General features: G+C 38.0%; 1 protein-coding gene across 2 annotated transcripts in view; it reads right to left on the bottom strand.

The window, feature by feature from the left end:
- Positions 1 to 2221: 2221 nt before the first annotated feature.
- The window catches only part of dscaml1 (Down syndrome cell adhesion molecule like 1), a 120249-nt gene continuing 108340 nt past the window's right edge, over positions 2222 to 14130 (bottom strand). Inside the window, exons 22-33 of one of the 2 annotated variants that reach the window (XM_083548831.1) lie at positions 12882 to 12999; positions 12445 to 12608; positions 12188 to 12286; positions 10628 to 10816; positions 10216 to 10503; positions 9836 to 9991; positions 9657 to 9687; positions 9343 to 9461; positions 9077 to 9229; positions 8780 to 8974; positions 5135 to 5446; positions 2222 to 4873 (exon numbers count right to left, since the gene is read on the bottom strand). In XM_083548831.1, coding sequence (XP_083404957.1) covers positions 4341 to 4873; positions 5135 to 5446; positions 8780 to 8974; positions 9077 to 9229; positions 9343 to 9461; positions 9657 to 9687; positions 9836 to 9991; positions 10216 to 10503; positions 10628 to 10816; positions 12188 to 12286; positions 12445 to 12608; positions 12882 to 12999 — 2357 coding nt within the window. In that variant the 3' untranslated portion in view covers positions 2222 to 4340. Of the gene's footprint in view, positions 4874 to 5134; positions 5447 to 8779; positions 8975 to 9076; positions 9230 to 9342; positions 9465 to 9656; positions 9688 to 9835; positions 9992 to 10215; positions 10504 to 10627; positions 10817 to 12187; positions 12287 to 12444; positions 12609 to 12881; positions 13000 to 14130 lie in introns of both variants that reach the window. The other variant, XM_083548830.1, reaches the window with a different exon arrangement.

The following is a 14130-nucleotide window of genomic DNA, read 5'->3' on the forward strand; positions in this document are numbered from 1 at the left end:
ATCATGTCTGTTAGTAATACTATCACTGGCCTTAAAGACACAGTTGTGACAATAAAAAAAATAAAAAAACCCAATGTATTATGTGGAATCAAAATCAAATGTACAGTCTAATATGTAGTCTGAAGCATATTGCCATAGTAATGCAGCTATACATTTTACAAAATATTGGTCTGTAGATTTGATTTTTGATTCTATATTATTCTGGATAATTGCTGCTCCCTTTCATACTCATTCCTGAATAGCAAACGTTCTGAGCAGCATTGGCGCTTCTAATCACAAGTAACTTTGAATTCACCCCTCACCTATTTATTAAACATGAGCATGTGTCTCCGTGTAACATTTGTTACGTATTTATCTCTTCTTTTTTTCTGCTGCTCCTCGAAGTAAGCGATTGTCTTCAGATCTTATATATTATATATATATATATATATATATATATATATATATATATATATATATATATATATATATATATATACACATACATACACACACACACACACACACACACACACATGTATTATGTATATGTATATATATCAGTCAAAAGTTTGGACACACCTCCTTCAGTTATATTCTTTTTATTATTTTTAACATTGTACACTAATATTGAAGACATCTGAACTATGAAATAAGATGTCTGGAATTATGTAGTAAAAAAAAAAAAATATGTTCTATATTTTAGATTGTCCAAGTAAGCTAAATTTAGCTTTAATAAAAACTTGCCAATCCCATGGCATTTTTAAAAAAGGTCTGGAATGGTTTTCAATTCACAGGTGTTTTCATTCAAGAGTGAATTTGTGACATTTCTTGTCTTCTTAATGTGCTTTAGACCATAAGTTGTCTTCTGCAGAGGAAATGGTGAATACAGAGTCAACAGCCCAAATGATCAATACCTACCTCTGCTTCAGAGGACAAGTTTGTTTGTCCAGCTTTAGAAACCACCATTTAAATAAAAGCTTCTCAGTGTTTAAGTAGCAGACATATTTCAACATCCAATGTTCTTGGGAGACTGTGTTGAGTCAGGCCATCATAGCTGAATTGCAGCAAAGAAACCATTACTTTGGAAGAACAAAAAGCAGAAGAGACTATATTGGCAAATGAATCACAAGGAATGGACATTAGATGAGTGGAAAAGTGTCCATTGGTCTGATGAGTCTAAATGTTTTGGTTTTGGATTTTTAGTTTTAACTGCATTGTCTTTGTTAGATGTACAGAGGGTGAACGGATAGTTTCTGAATGTGTGTTACACACTGTGAAGCATGGAAGAGGAGGTGTGATGGTGTGGCGATTTAGAGCACACATAACCAGCATGGCTACTACACCATTTTTCAGCGACATGCCATCCCATCCGGTATGCACTTAGTGGGACCATAATGACCCCAAACACACCTCTAGGTTATGTAAAAGCTATTTGTTCAAGAAGGGGAGTGATGGAGTGCTCCATCAGATGACCTGGTCTCCACAATCACCTGCTCTAAACCCTCTTGAGATGGTTTGGGATGAGTTGGACTGGAGAGTAAAGGAAAAGCAGCCAACAAGTATTTAACACCTCTGGGAACTCCCCAAGATTGTTGAAAAACTAGACCTGGTGACTGTCTCATGAGATTGACAGAGAGAATGCCAAGAGTGTTGAAAAGCTTTCATCAGAGAAATGGTGGATACTTTGAAGAATCGAAAAGATAAAATGAATTCTGGGTTATTTAACATTGTTATGTTTCTACATAATTCCAAGCATGTCCTTTTATAGTCTGGATGTTTTTTAGTATCAATGTACAATGTTGAAAAGAATAAAATAAAGAAAAAGTCACAGGAGAAGGTGTGTCTAAACATTTGACGTGTAATATATATATATATATAATTACTTCTTTATCCAACTAGATATGACATATTTCTGTTCCATTCAATTATATATTCACTTTATATTTAAATAGAAATATATATCTAAATATTTATATCTATATCTATATATCTATATTTCTATCTCTCTCTCTCTCTCTCTCTCTCTCTCTCTCTCTCTCTCTCTCTCTCTATATATATATATATATATATATATATATATATATATATAATTCACTATAATATATAATATATATTCTGTCTATATATATATATATATATATATATATATATATATAGATAGATAGATAGATAGATAGATAGATAGATAGATAGATAGATAGATAGATATTTTGAGAAAAAACATTGTAATATATTTTAATTTTTCATTTCTATATTGCAGAAGCCCTGATGTAATGTTCTGTCTATTGATGTCAGTAAATAGTTTTCTAGAATTGAAATTTTGAACATTAACATTTTGAACATTGTCTTTGGGACTCAGTAGCAAAAAAGGGAAGGAGACCATGAAACTAAAGATATTTTTGTCCCTTATTGTGGTTAATGTAGCCAGATGACAACACAACAGTTAAAATTGCAGTGGGAACACGATTTGACCCTGAACTGACCCATCTGCAGATAGTTGAACTGGACATAAGGTGTATTTTTGGTTCCAGGAAATAATTTTTGTATGTGTGAGCTACTAAACTGACAGTGGGGTGCAAACTGAGGGCAGAGCTGTAAAACTGCTATTTATGTATTTGATCCAATTAAAAAAAAAAAAAAAAAAAAAAAAGAATTAATGCTGGATCTAATGCACAAAATGTGTTAAAACTAATTATTTATATGGTTATTACATTTTTTCTTTAACAATTAGAATGTAGATTGTGTTTTGCATGCACTTGGTAATTCAACTGCTGTATTTTGAACCAGTAAATGAACCAGTACATTTACTAGAACATTTTCAGCTCCACATGCCTATCAGCTAATGCTTGTTAATTAGTTAGTTAATATATATATATTTTTTTATATTGGTTCATTTAATCTTGTGCAGTGAGAAACATGTGCATTGTTTGGTTGGTATTTAAATAATAAGACAGACAGAAACATTGCCACTTATTTCTTTACAGTTTTCCTCTACTCTTCACTGCATTCATCTCTACACTAACAATAGTGTATAACTGCAGACATCGGCCAATACTGCCCTCTGGTGGTGTAACAAAAAAGTACTAACTGCAGAAATACTCATTCGTACCAGTAGATATCGTTCCATTCTCACTATTTCTGAACCCCCATTCTTCAATTCTTGACACTCCTATGCTCTGTCCATTCATAAAAAGCTGTGAGATATTTAAGGTGGAGTGTGAATCAAGCACAGAAAACACATTAAAATAGAAGCAATTCTTACATAGTCATAATTAAGAAATACATAGTGTTGGGAAACAGGTGGGACAAAAAAACAAACAAAAAAACCCCCTATTAACTCTGGACATAAATGAGCACTGCAAATCTTAATAAATTTTCCTGTATGGTAGCTCTGTCAACCTTTTGATAGTAAGTGCTATAACTTAATTCTGATGCAAAGCAGAATACAGGGAAAAAACTTTACACCCCTGTTTTCTTTCTTTTTTTCCCAAAGATCCAACCCAAATGTTTGAGCCTTCTGATGGTGTGTGCCTAAACATGTGTACATATATACTTACATATATAAACACACATGCACACTCAGACAGACCCACATGCGAAGGCCTGAGAAAAGTCTAGAAATGTAAAATAAATAAATAAATAAATAAATAATGGGGTGGGGGAATCCATCCTCCGTGAAATGGCTCCAGGTTTGTTTTTAAAATAGTAATTAACACTTTTTTTAGCTTTATGTTTATTAGCTGTATGAAAAAAAAAAATCCAAATACTTAACTTTGTTATCAGCATACGCCACAATCACGGACTTGTCCAGACCAGCCTGACTAGGAAGGGAAAAAAGACACCAAGCCTGCTTTTCTTTTATGCATAAGCATAACACATCGTAATATGCTTATTCTTTTGCAAGAGACATAAAAAGAAACATATTTATCTCCTTAAAACATCTAGACATATAAGTGTGAAACAATATATAATTTATAACCATTGATTTTTTTCCTACACTCGGGTAGTCAAATTAACAAGTGCACATAAAATGTAATTTGTGCATAAGGTCCAATGTGTCTTCAGTCGAAAAAGTAATCAAATGAACAAAAGATTAAAAGAAAATATATGGGTTTGGCATAGTAAAATTGAAGACAAATGGCCAAAGAAAAAATATATTAAGTGTCAAAGAAGGGGGAAGGAACTAATAGAAAAAAAATAGATTAGGGTGGAACTAGGAGAAGGGAGAAAATGGAGAGTAAGAAAGAGACTCCTGTGGTGGATAAGTCCAGACAGTGCACAGTTCATTTACCACCTTGTGCATGTATCTCAATGTATGCAATTAATATGTTTTTTATGTGTATAATTGAGAACTGCACCTACACTAGTGTGTAGGACTTTGAATATGCCCCAGCACTCTGCTTCTGCAGTCTGCCCAATCCAGATGAGCTGCTCTCAAGAAGAGAGTCTCTTGAACCACCAACCTTGGAGCTGCTGCTCACACCACCTCCCCCTGTGGAAGAAGAACTGGCCACAGCACCAGCGGCGGCTCCAGCAGCTCCGGTGCTTTGGCCAGCTGAGGAGGTGGAGGAGGAGCTGGGCATAGTAAGAGTCCTCTGGGGCAATGTGGATGTGCCCGAACTGATGCTGGAGCCACCTGTGGTGGTGCTGGAGGCTGGCCCTGATGCTCCTGAGCTGGTTAGGCTACTTAAGCCACCATGGCTGAGCGTCAGAGCCTGTTGTTTGGATGGGTCTAATGTCATGTGGCGGCCTTGTGTATGGTAGGCACGAGCCGCCAAACTTCGAATAGAAGCTTCACGTGGTGGCACCACTGGGCATGGGTCATGCAGCTCAGCTTGTTTGCGGAAGAATGGCTCTGTCTTCATATAAAGGGGAAGATTACAGTACTCACCTGTGCAGAGAGAAAGTCAAAAGTATAAAGCATTAGTTAATAGCATCCCTTCAAACTACAATCTCTTTGCAGTGGAAAGCCTTTTTTTTAAAATTATTACTCGAATGTACATGAATACTTCAAATTTTTCACCTAATTAACACAACTGTTTAAAGCTTGAAAACACTATATGAACAAACTATGCTTCTTCCTTCTCTACTAGTAATATTTTCAGAGAACAGGCAAATATAAATGTAGTGATAAACTTCAGAAGGAACTTACTCTTGTTCGCACGGTGTGGGATTGGCACCGCTACATTCTTGCCACGATCATAGTCTTGTGGTTTTGGTGGAGATGCCGTGAAGCGGCAAATGCCTGGCTCAGATGGTGTGCTCATTGATGTCATGCTATCAGCATTTTCATTGGTACCTGTGGTCATCTGGTCAGAAGAACTGTCTGAAATGAAGCACTCTGTGATCTCAAACTTAGCATGCTGCAAGTGCTCTTCTAGTTTTGCGTGCTCGTAAGCACGAGCCAGTTCCTCATACGTAGAGGAAGCGCTTTCTGTTGAAACCATGCTGTTACGGCCCTTGTCTGAGACATAATGAAGAGTTGCCAGGAAAAAGACAAATAATGATTAACAGTTGGATTATTAATTCTGGAGGGTAAAAAAAGATCAAATTAGCTTCTAGCATAAAGTTTGAAATATTAAAATATGTGTATAGCAAAAATGACTGCTCTGCCAGTTTGGTGTTGAAATTTAGTTTCTTCAATTTTGCACTGAAGAAAAAAGGCTAAAAAGGTATAAAGCAAATAACTACCAGTAAGTATAAAGAATATTTATAGTGAAATCAGTAGACAGAAGACTCAAAAAATAAATGTACTCATTCTTTTATAATTATGTTACTGTCAAATAAACCTATGATTAAAATGAAGATAAAAAATAGTTAAATTATTTTAAATAAATATGCAAATGCGTATGCAAATAAAATATGCATTTTAAATACATAATAAAAACAAACAGATTTAAGAAAAGTGTAACAGTGCTATTTGATATTAAATTACATATGTACAGTATCAGTCAAAAGTTTGGACACCACTTGTTTTTTTTATTTATTTATTTATTTATTTATTATTATTTTATGTTATATTCATATCTTCTTCTTCTTCTTCTTCTTCTTCTTCTTCTTCTTCTTCTTCTTCTTCTTTCGGCTTTTCCCATCAGCGAGCGCCACAGCGGATCATCCTTCTCCATACCCCTCTGTCCTCTACATCTGCCTCTTTCAACCCAACTACCTGCATGTCTTTCCCCACCACATCCATAAACCTCCTCCTTGGTCTTCCTCTTTTCCTCCTTCCTGGTGGCTCCATCCTCAGCATTCTCCTACTAATATACCCCATGTCCCTCCTCTGCACATGTCCAAACCATCTCAATCACACCTCCCTCACCTTGTCACCAAAACGTCCTACATGCTCTGTCCCTCTAATAAACTCATTTTTAATTCTGTCCATCGTCGTCACTCCCAACAAAAATCTCAACATCTTCAGCTCTGCTACCTCCAGCTCCACCTCCTGTCTTTTACTCAATGCCACTGTCTCTAAACCATACAACATCGCAGCTTTCCCTTTCATTTTTGCAGATACTCTTCTATCACAAATCACTCCTGTCACTCTTCTCCACCCACTCCACCCTGCCTGCACTCTTTTCTTCACTTCCCTAACACACTCTTCATTACTTTGCACTGTTGACCCCTGGTACCTGAACTCCTCCACCTTCTCCACCTCTTCTCCCTGCAACCGCACCACTCCACTGCCCTCCCTCTCATTCACACACATGTACTCTGTCTTACTCCTACTGACTTTCATTCCACTTCTCTCCAGTGCGTACCTCCACCAATCCAGGCTCTTCTCAACCTGCTCCCCACTCTCACCACAAATAACAATATCATCCGCAAACATCATAGTCCATGGAGACTCCTGTCTGACCTCGTCCGTCAACCTGTCTATCACCACTGCAAACAGGAAAGGGCTCAGAGCCGATCCATGATGCAGTCCAACCTTTACCTTAAACCAGTCTGTTGTTCCTACTGCACACTTCACTGCTGCCACACTGTCCTCAAACATGTCCTGCACCACACTCACATACTTCTCTGACACACCAGACTTCCTCATACAATCTCCACACCTTCTCTCTCTCATTTTCCTTGTTCATCAGCTGCTGTTAAAAATACTCCCTCCATCTTCTCAACACACTCTCCTCACTAGTCAACATTTTCCTCTCCATCCTTTATTGCTCTAACTTGCAGCACATCCTTCCCAGCTCGGTGCCTCGGCCTGGCCAATCGGTACAAATCCTTTTCTCCCTCCTTAGTTTCCAACTTCACATACAGCTCCTCATATGCCTTTTCCTTGGCTTTCGCCACATCCCTCTTCACCAGCTGCCACATTTCCTTGTACTCCTGCCTACTTTTCTCAACACCCTATCAATCCCAATTCTGTTTTGTTAACCTCTTTCTCCTTATGCTCTCCTGCACTTCCTGATTCCACCACCACGTCTCTTTGTCTTCCTTTCTATTTCCAGATGTCACACCAAGTACTTTTCTAGCTGTCTCCCTCATCACTCCTGCAGTAGTTGCCCAATCATCCAGCACCTTCTTACCACCACCGAGCCCCTGTCTGACCTCTTCCCTGAATCTCATACTACACTCTTCCTCCTTCAGTTTCCACCATCTTATGCTTCTTTCAGTCCTCACTGTCCTCATCTTCTTCTTCGCCTCCAAAACCATCCTACAGACCACCATCCGATGTTGTCTAGCTACACTGTCCCCTGCCAACACCTTACAGTCTCCAATCTCCTTCAGTTTGCATCTCCTAAATAGAGCATAGTCCACCTGTGTGCACCTTCCTCCACTCTTATACGTCACCCTATGATCCTCCTTCTTCTTAAAATAATTGTTCACCACTGCCATTTCCATCCTTTTAGCAAAATCTACCACCATCTGCCCTTCCAAATTCCTCTCCTTAAAACCATACCTACCCATCACCTCCTCATCAGCTCTGTTTCCTTCACCTACATGCCTTTTTAAATCTGCCCCAATCAGCAATCTTTCATTCCTAGGTACCCCTTCTACCACTTCATCTAACTCACTCCAGATTTTATTTTATGTTATATTCATATATATGACATTAAAAAAGACCAAGTGCTTCCTTGGCTGCAGAGGATACGTTTATTTAGAATGACCAGCCTTAGGAACTGCTGATTTACATAAAAGCTTCTCAGAGTTCATGAGGCAAGCATATTTCAACATCTACTGTTCAGAGAAGAATGTGTTAGTCAGCATGTCATTTTTTAATTGAAGCAAAGAAATAAGAGATGCTTTTATGTTTTTTAGGTGTGATGTTGTGGGGGTGCTTTGCACTGTTGGTAATGTAGTCAGAATTTGTGGCACATAAATGGCTACCACAGCATTTTGCAGCGACATGCCATCTCACCTGGTTTACTCTTAGTGAGACCATAACTTGTTTTCCAACAGGACAATGACCACAAACACACCTCTATGAGTTGTGTCATGAGGCTGTTTGAGATAATGCCAAGAGTTTGCAAAGCTTTCATTAAAGCAAAAGGCAGCTACTTTGAAGAATCGAAAATATAAAACAAATTCTGGGGCAAAATTCCATGTGTTCTTTCATAGGTTGAATGTCTTCACTATTAAAGATCAATGTTGAAAATATTATAAAGAAAACCACTGAAAAAGAAGGTGTGTTTAAACTTTTGACTGTTACTGCACATAAATAATTTTATCATACAACGATAAATTAAATGTTACCTTCTACATTTTTACAAGAAAACAAACTAAATTTGTTAAATCATTTCAAATAAACTTTCTTCCTGACTGAATAAATCTATAGTTGCTATTTGGTTGCTACCTGTGTCCTGTGACAGACTTGCACTATAACTGTCACTCTCTGTTACAGTAATACCATGCTGGGAGCCAACGGTACGCCAGTCAGAGGTCAGGGTGCGTGCAGGTGTGGATGCCTGGCACTTTGTCAAGGTCCACTGGCTTGAGTAACGGTTCCTTGTACTGTGAGCTGACTTTACACTCTTCCTTGACACTGGATCTAATTGACGAAGGAATGGGGAAATGTTGAAAATAAAGCCTGTTTTACAATAACTATGAAATTTGCATTTACATTAGGTATATTGGGTAAAAATTAACTTACTGGTTCCTGGTCTGATATCAGACATGTCAATTAAGGGGCCAGTGTTCTGAATAAGGGCAGGATGATGCACAGAGACGCCTGTGCAGAAGCTCTGAGGGTTTACTGATTGGCTGAACTCAGTGTCTGTTACTGGAATAGTAGCTTTGTCCTCACCTAAATACGAATGAGAGAAATACGTAAGATGAGAGATAATTCAACCAAAAACATGTGCAAAGATATGGCAAGCTGTAATATACAGACATAAATGAAAGAGTAAAATGACAGACCAATTTGCTTGATGCCCTCCTTATCTTCAATGAGCAGTTGTACACGTGGTATATCTATGTGCAGCCGTGGCCCTTGGGGTGGGCCCTTCACTGGGGTGTCAAAACTGCGATTGTTCTTACTGCTCCAGGTGTTAAATGTACACACACACACACACACACACACACACACACACACACACACACACACACACACACACACACACACACACACACACACACACACACAAAGTTAAATAAATACACTCTAAGACAAAAAAAGTGTAAATCCAGATGACCGGACAGATTATGATTACACTGAAGCACTATATTCTTACCTGATTAACATTTCTGCCAAACTTTTAGCATCTGAAGAAAAAAAATTTGTATTATATTTCCGGTATGTATTCTGGCTATCAAAATATTTTCAGATTTAATCTTTATTGCTCCCATAAACTCTGTTCTCATCTTCTTCCATGTACCTATACTTTATCCCTTTGATCACCCTCTTCCTCACCTCGAAGTCTCTTCAGCCTCTTCTCTTTGCGTTTCTTTCGAATGATAAACAGGAGGGCCATGCCCAGTGTAAGTAGAATGACAGGACAGCCAATGGAGAATAGCTTCTTTACATCATCGCCTTCCCCACGAGCAGATTTGATTGGGGGAATGGTACCTAAAAAAAGGGACTCATTGTTATGTTATTCTTTGTTTTATATTTTGAGGCTTGAACACTGGATGGGGTTGAAGGAGGAATACACCTATGATGCGATGACAGTTCACCACAGGGCCATATACACACACAACCTAAATCCATGCACCCCTGCAGACCACCCCTAAAAGTTGTGTTCTTGTCTAGCACATATCTAATTGTAAAATTATTCTTAAAGGCCAACTCACTGCCATCGTAGTCTAGTGTGGCAAACTGGGACGTCTGGTTGCCACAGCCAGCGCTGTTGCAGGCCTTCATCTTCAACTCGTACCAGGTGGCTTCACGCAACTCTGCCAGGAAGACATCGATTGTGCCATTAGTGCGCACGCTTTGCCAGGCATAGGTTCCTTTGGGTCGGAAATCAAGCAGCACAGCGTTGATGGGGCAGCCACCACTGCTCCAGCCCTGCAGGTTGAGACGAGCGTGGGTGGAGTTGATATGGGTGAATAGGGGCTGGTCCTTGTTGAACTGTGGCTCTGTAATCACAACAGTGAAAAATTATATGGATTACATTTTATTATATATATATATATATATAGAGAGAGAGAGAGAGAGAGAGAGAGAGAGAGAGAGATACAGTATAGATATATGCTTTCTTACCTCTGCCATGAGTCTTCGCCTCAATTATTTCACTTATTCTACCAGCTCCAACACTGTTCTTGGCAGCTAGCTTGACCTTATACCAGGTTCCACATCGGAGGCTATCCAGCTTAAAAGAGCGCTCAGTGGAGCTTATAAACACATCTCTCCACTCTTCTGTATTATCCACAGAGTACTGCAGTACAAAGCCTGCAAACACACAAATATAAAGTCTGAGTGTAACTTTGACTACCTACTTGCACCACGTCAATATATTTAAGTGATGTGATCATACATGCTAAAATAAAGTCCAAAAAAAAAAAAAAAAACCTGCCAAAAGTACGATCAACTTGCACGTGAGTCTTTTTCTCACTTAATTTTCTATGAAGCGTAAAAGTAGTGGCAGAGTTGTCTTTTTTACCACTAGAGGGTGCAAATATTTCAAAGACCACGAGTATACCAAGCGGACAGTCATTATTTTGGTTTTGGTACACACACACACACACACACACACACACACACACACACACACACACACACACACACACACACACACACACACACACACACACACACACACACACACACACACAAAACAAATCTTTATAATTAACAATTTTTCAATGATACATCAACAGAAGTAAGATGGCAAAACAGAAGCTTAGTCCAAACCTTCAGAGAAATGTAAAGGATGGGTGAAAATTACGTAGGCATTAAAAATTGGTAATAAAATCCACATTTCTGATACAAATTTATTGAAATAAATTGCACATGTACTTTATTACATAGGGAAATGAAAGCAAATCTTTAATTTTTAATGTAGGAACTGGTGGTGTCAACCAGTTCCATCAAACAGCTGGGAATGAACGTCTTCTGAAGGGAGTCGTTCTGGATTTTGCTGAGAACCACTTGAATCCATGTCTAAAGTTCTCTAGTGTGTGAGGCTTTGTCCTGTACCACTCCTACTTTGCATAGACCCACAGGAAAGAAATCACATGGAATGATATCTGAGGCCCATGAGGCCTTTCATGAGGTCCGTGTCGTCCCAGCCAACATCATGGAAAATACTGGTTTAACCACGCAAGCACAGTAAGAGCAAAATTGGGTGGTGCACCATCCTGCATGAAAATAAGGTCGCCAAGTTCTATAGCCATTAAATATAAATAAATAAATTAAAAAGTTACTTTTCACCCACTCTGTATAAAGAAGATGGAAATTATAAAAAAAGTTCCTTTTTTAGTGAACACCAACACATAGCTACAGAAACCCAAAAAGGTAAATAGAAAAGGTGGGGCATATACACACATCCTTACCTGCTTAGTGGGGAAAGCAATATATAAAGATGTAAATAAAATAACAAAAATAATAAACAAAAATTGTGTTATTTATTTAAGTGTTAATAATTAAAAAATAACAGTGGCGATTGGGCAAAGGAAGCCACATGTATCAAATAAAGCACACTGAAAGACTGAGACTGAAAGAGAGGAAAAGAAAGGCTACATGAAAGTGGTGATTAAGAAAGAAAAGTATGAAGATCTAAAATAATTGAATTAGGGAAAGAAGAGAAAAAGGAAGTTATACCTCTGATAGAGCTTCCTCCATTGTCTCCAGGGATCCAGGCCAAAGTAATAGAGGAGGTTGAGGTAGTGGATACTGTTAAACGTGGCTGATCTGGAGGGACTGGCAAACCCCACACAAATACAGTCAAATGTTATAGTCTTTCATAATCTACCACCTTCTGTACAACTGTATTTGTATACACATATATATATACTTAATATATACAGTAGTACATACTACTATATACTATAGTATAGTAGGTAGAATTTGCACATTACCTTGCACTAGAAGGTTCACAATTATGGTATCGAATCCTAGTGTGTTGGTGGCTGTGCAGGTGTAGTACCCAGAATCCTCCGCTTTTACTGATCGCAGCAACAGTGTCCCATTTGTTAAAATGTTTCTCTGGCCATCCTGAGAGACGGGAATAGCAGTATTCTCACTGCCAGGGTGAAAAACATTGAAATTATTATATTATTTATTATATTAAATTATAAAATCAATTATTATTAATAATGTTTTCTTGAGAATCCATGTTACTTGCACAGAGTAATGTCTGTCCAAAAGGCAATTTGCTAAGTTTTATAAACAATAAAAAAAAAGAGAAATTTGTGAAAAATGATATTGGTTAAAAATTAGATTTCATACTGAAATATAGACAGAGCCTTTGAAATGATGGCAGATATCGCTTATGAGAATTAATACTAAAACTCACCTGTCTTTGGTCCATTTAATTGTGGGAGTCGGCTCTCCAACTGAACTACATGGAAGTCGTACCTCTTTCATCCATGGAGTGGTAACTGTACCTCCAAAAGAAAGTATCTTGGCAGGAGCTAAAGAGGAGAGCGAAAAGCATAAATCTACGAAAAATTCTTCATTTTGCCCCCTAGGTTCTAAAGGTTATATAGTAGGATACGGAGTTTCTTTATAAAAGTATAGGCCTCACTTTACTTTTAAAACAGCCTCATTTGACAAGACGTTGGAAACAATTCTTTGAGATTTGAGTTGACATGATTATGTCCTGAAATTCCTGCAGATATTTCAGGTGTATTTTGATGCTCCAAAGCTCTCATTCTACCAGCAGCTGGATTGAGACCTGGGGACTGGAAGGTCAGTAAAGAACATTGAACTCATTGTCATGTTCACTGAAATTACTTTTGCTTTATGATATAGTACATTGTCATGTTAAAATTGCTTTATGATATGGTATATTATCATGTTAATATTAGAAAATGGATAAATTGTGGATAAAATAAAAGGGATGCAAATGGTCAGCAACAATAGTCAAATAAGCTGTGACATTGAAGTGATTGATTTGTATTAACAGGCTCAAGTTTGCTATGACAACATTTCCCAAACCATTACACCACCTTGAACAACCTGAACTGTTGACACATTGTGGGTCTATGGGTGGATCCATGCAGTTGGTGACAAGTTCTAAATGCTGTTAACCCTACCAGTCCTCAGCTGAAATCAAGCATCATAAGACTGGCTACATTTTCCCAATCTTCAACTGTCCAGTTTGGGTAAACATGTATCAACTGCACACTCTGATTTCTATTCTTGACTGATGAAAGTAATACTTGATGTGGCCTTCTGCTAGTAAAGCTCATCCACCTCAAGGTTTGACATGGTTTGCAAACTGAGATTATTTTCTCACCACATTGTACATACTGGTTATTTGCGTTACCGTGTTTCTGTCAGCTCAAACTAGATTGCCCATTCTTTGGCCACGTCTCTCATCAACAAGGTGTTTGTGTTCACAGACCTATGACTTACTAGATATTTTTTCTTCATTGCACCATTCTGTGTAAACCTTTGGTGACTGGTGCGCATAAGAATCCCAGAAGATTATAGAGGTTACACAAATACTCAAACCAGCCCACCAACAATCATGCCACAGTCAAAATCAAGATGATATTTCCGTTCTGATGGTCGATGTGACCCGAAGCTGCTGACCCATA

The sequence above is a fragment of the Silurus aristotelis genome (assembly GCF_946808225.1).
Source record: "Silurus aristotelis genome assembly, chromosome: 8".
Taxonomy (NCBI): domain Eukaryota; kingdom Metazoa; phylum Chordata; class Actinopteri; order Siluriformes; family Siluridae; genus Silurus; species Silurus aristotelis.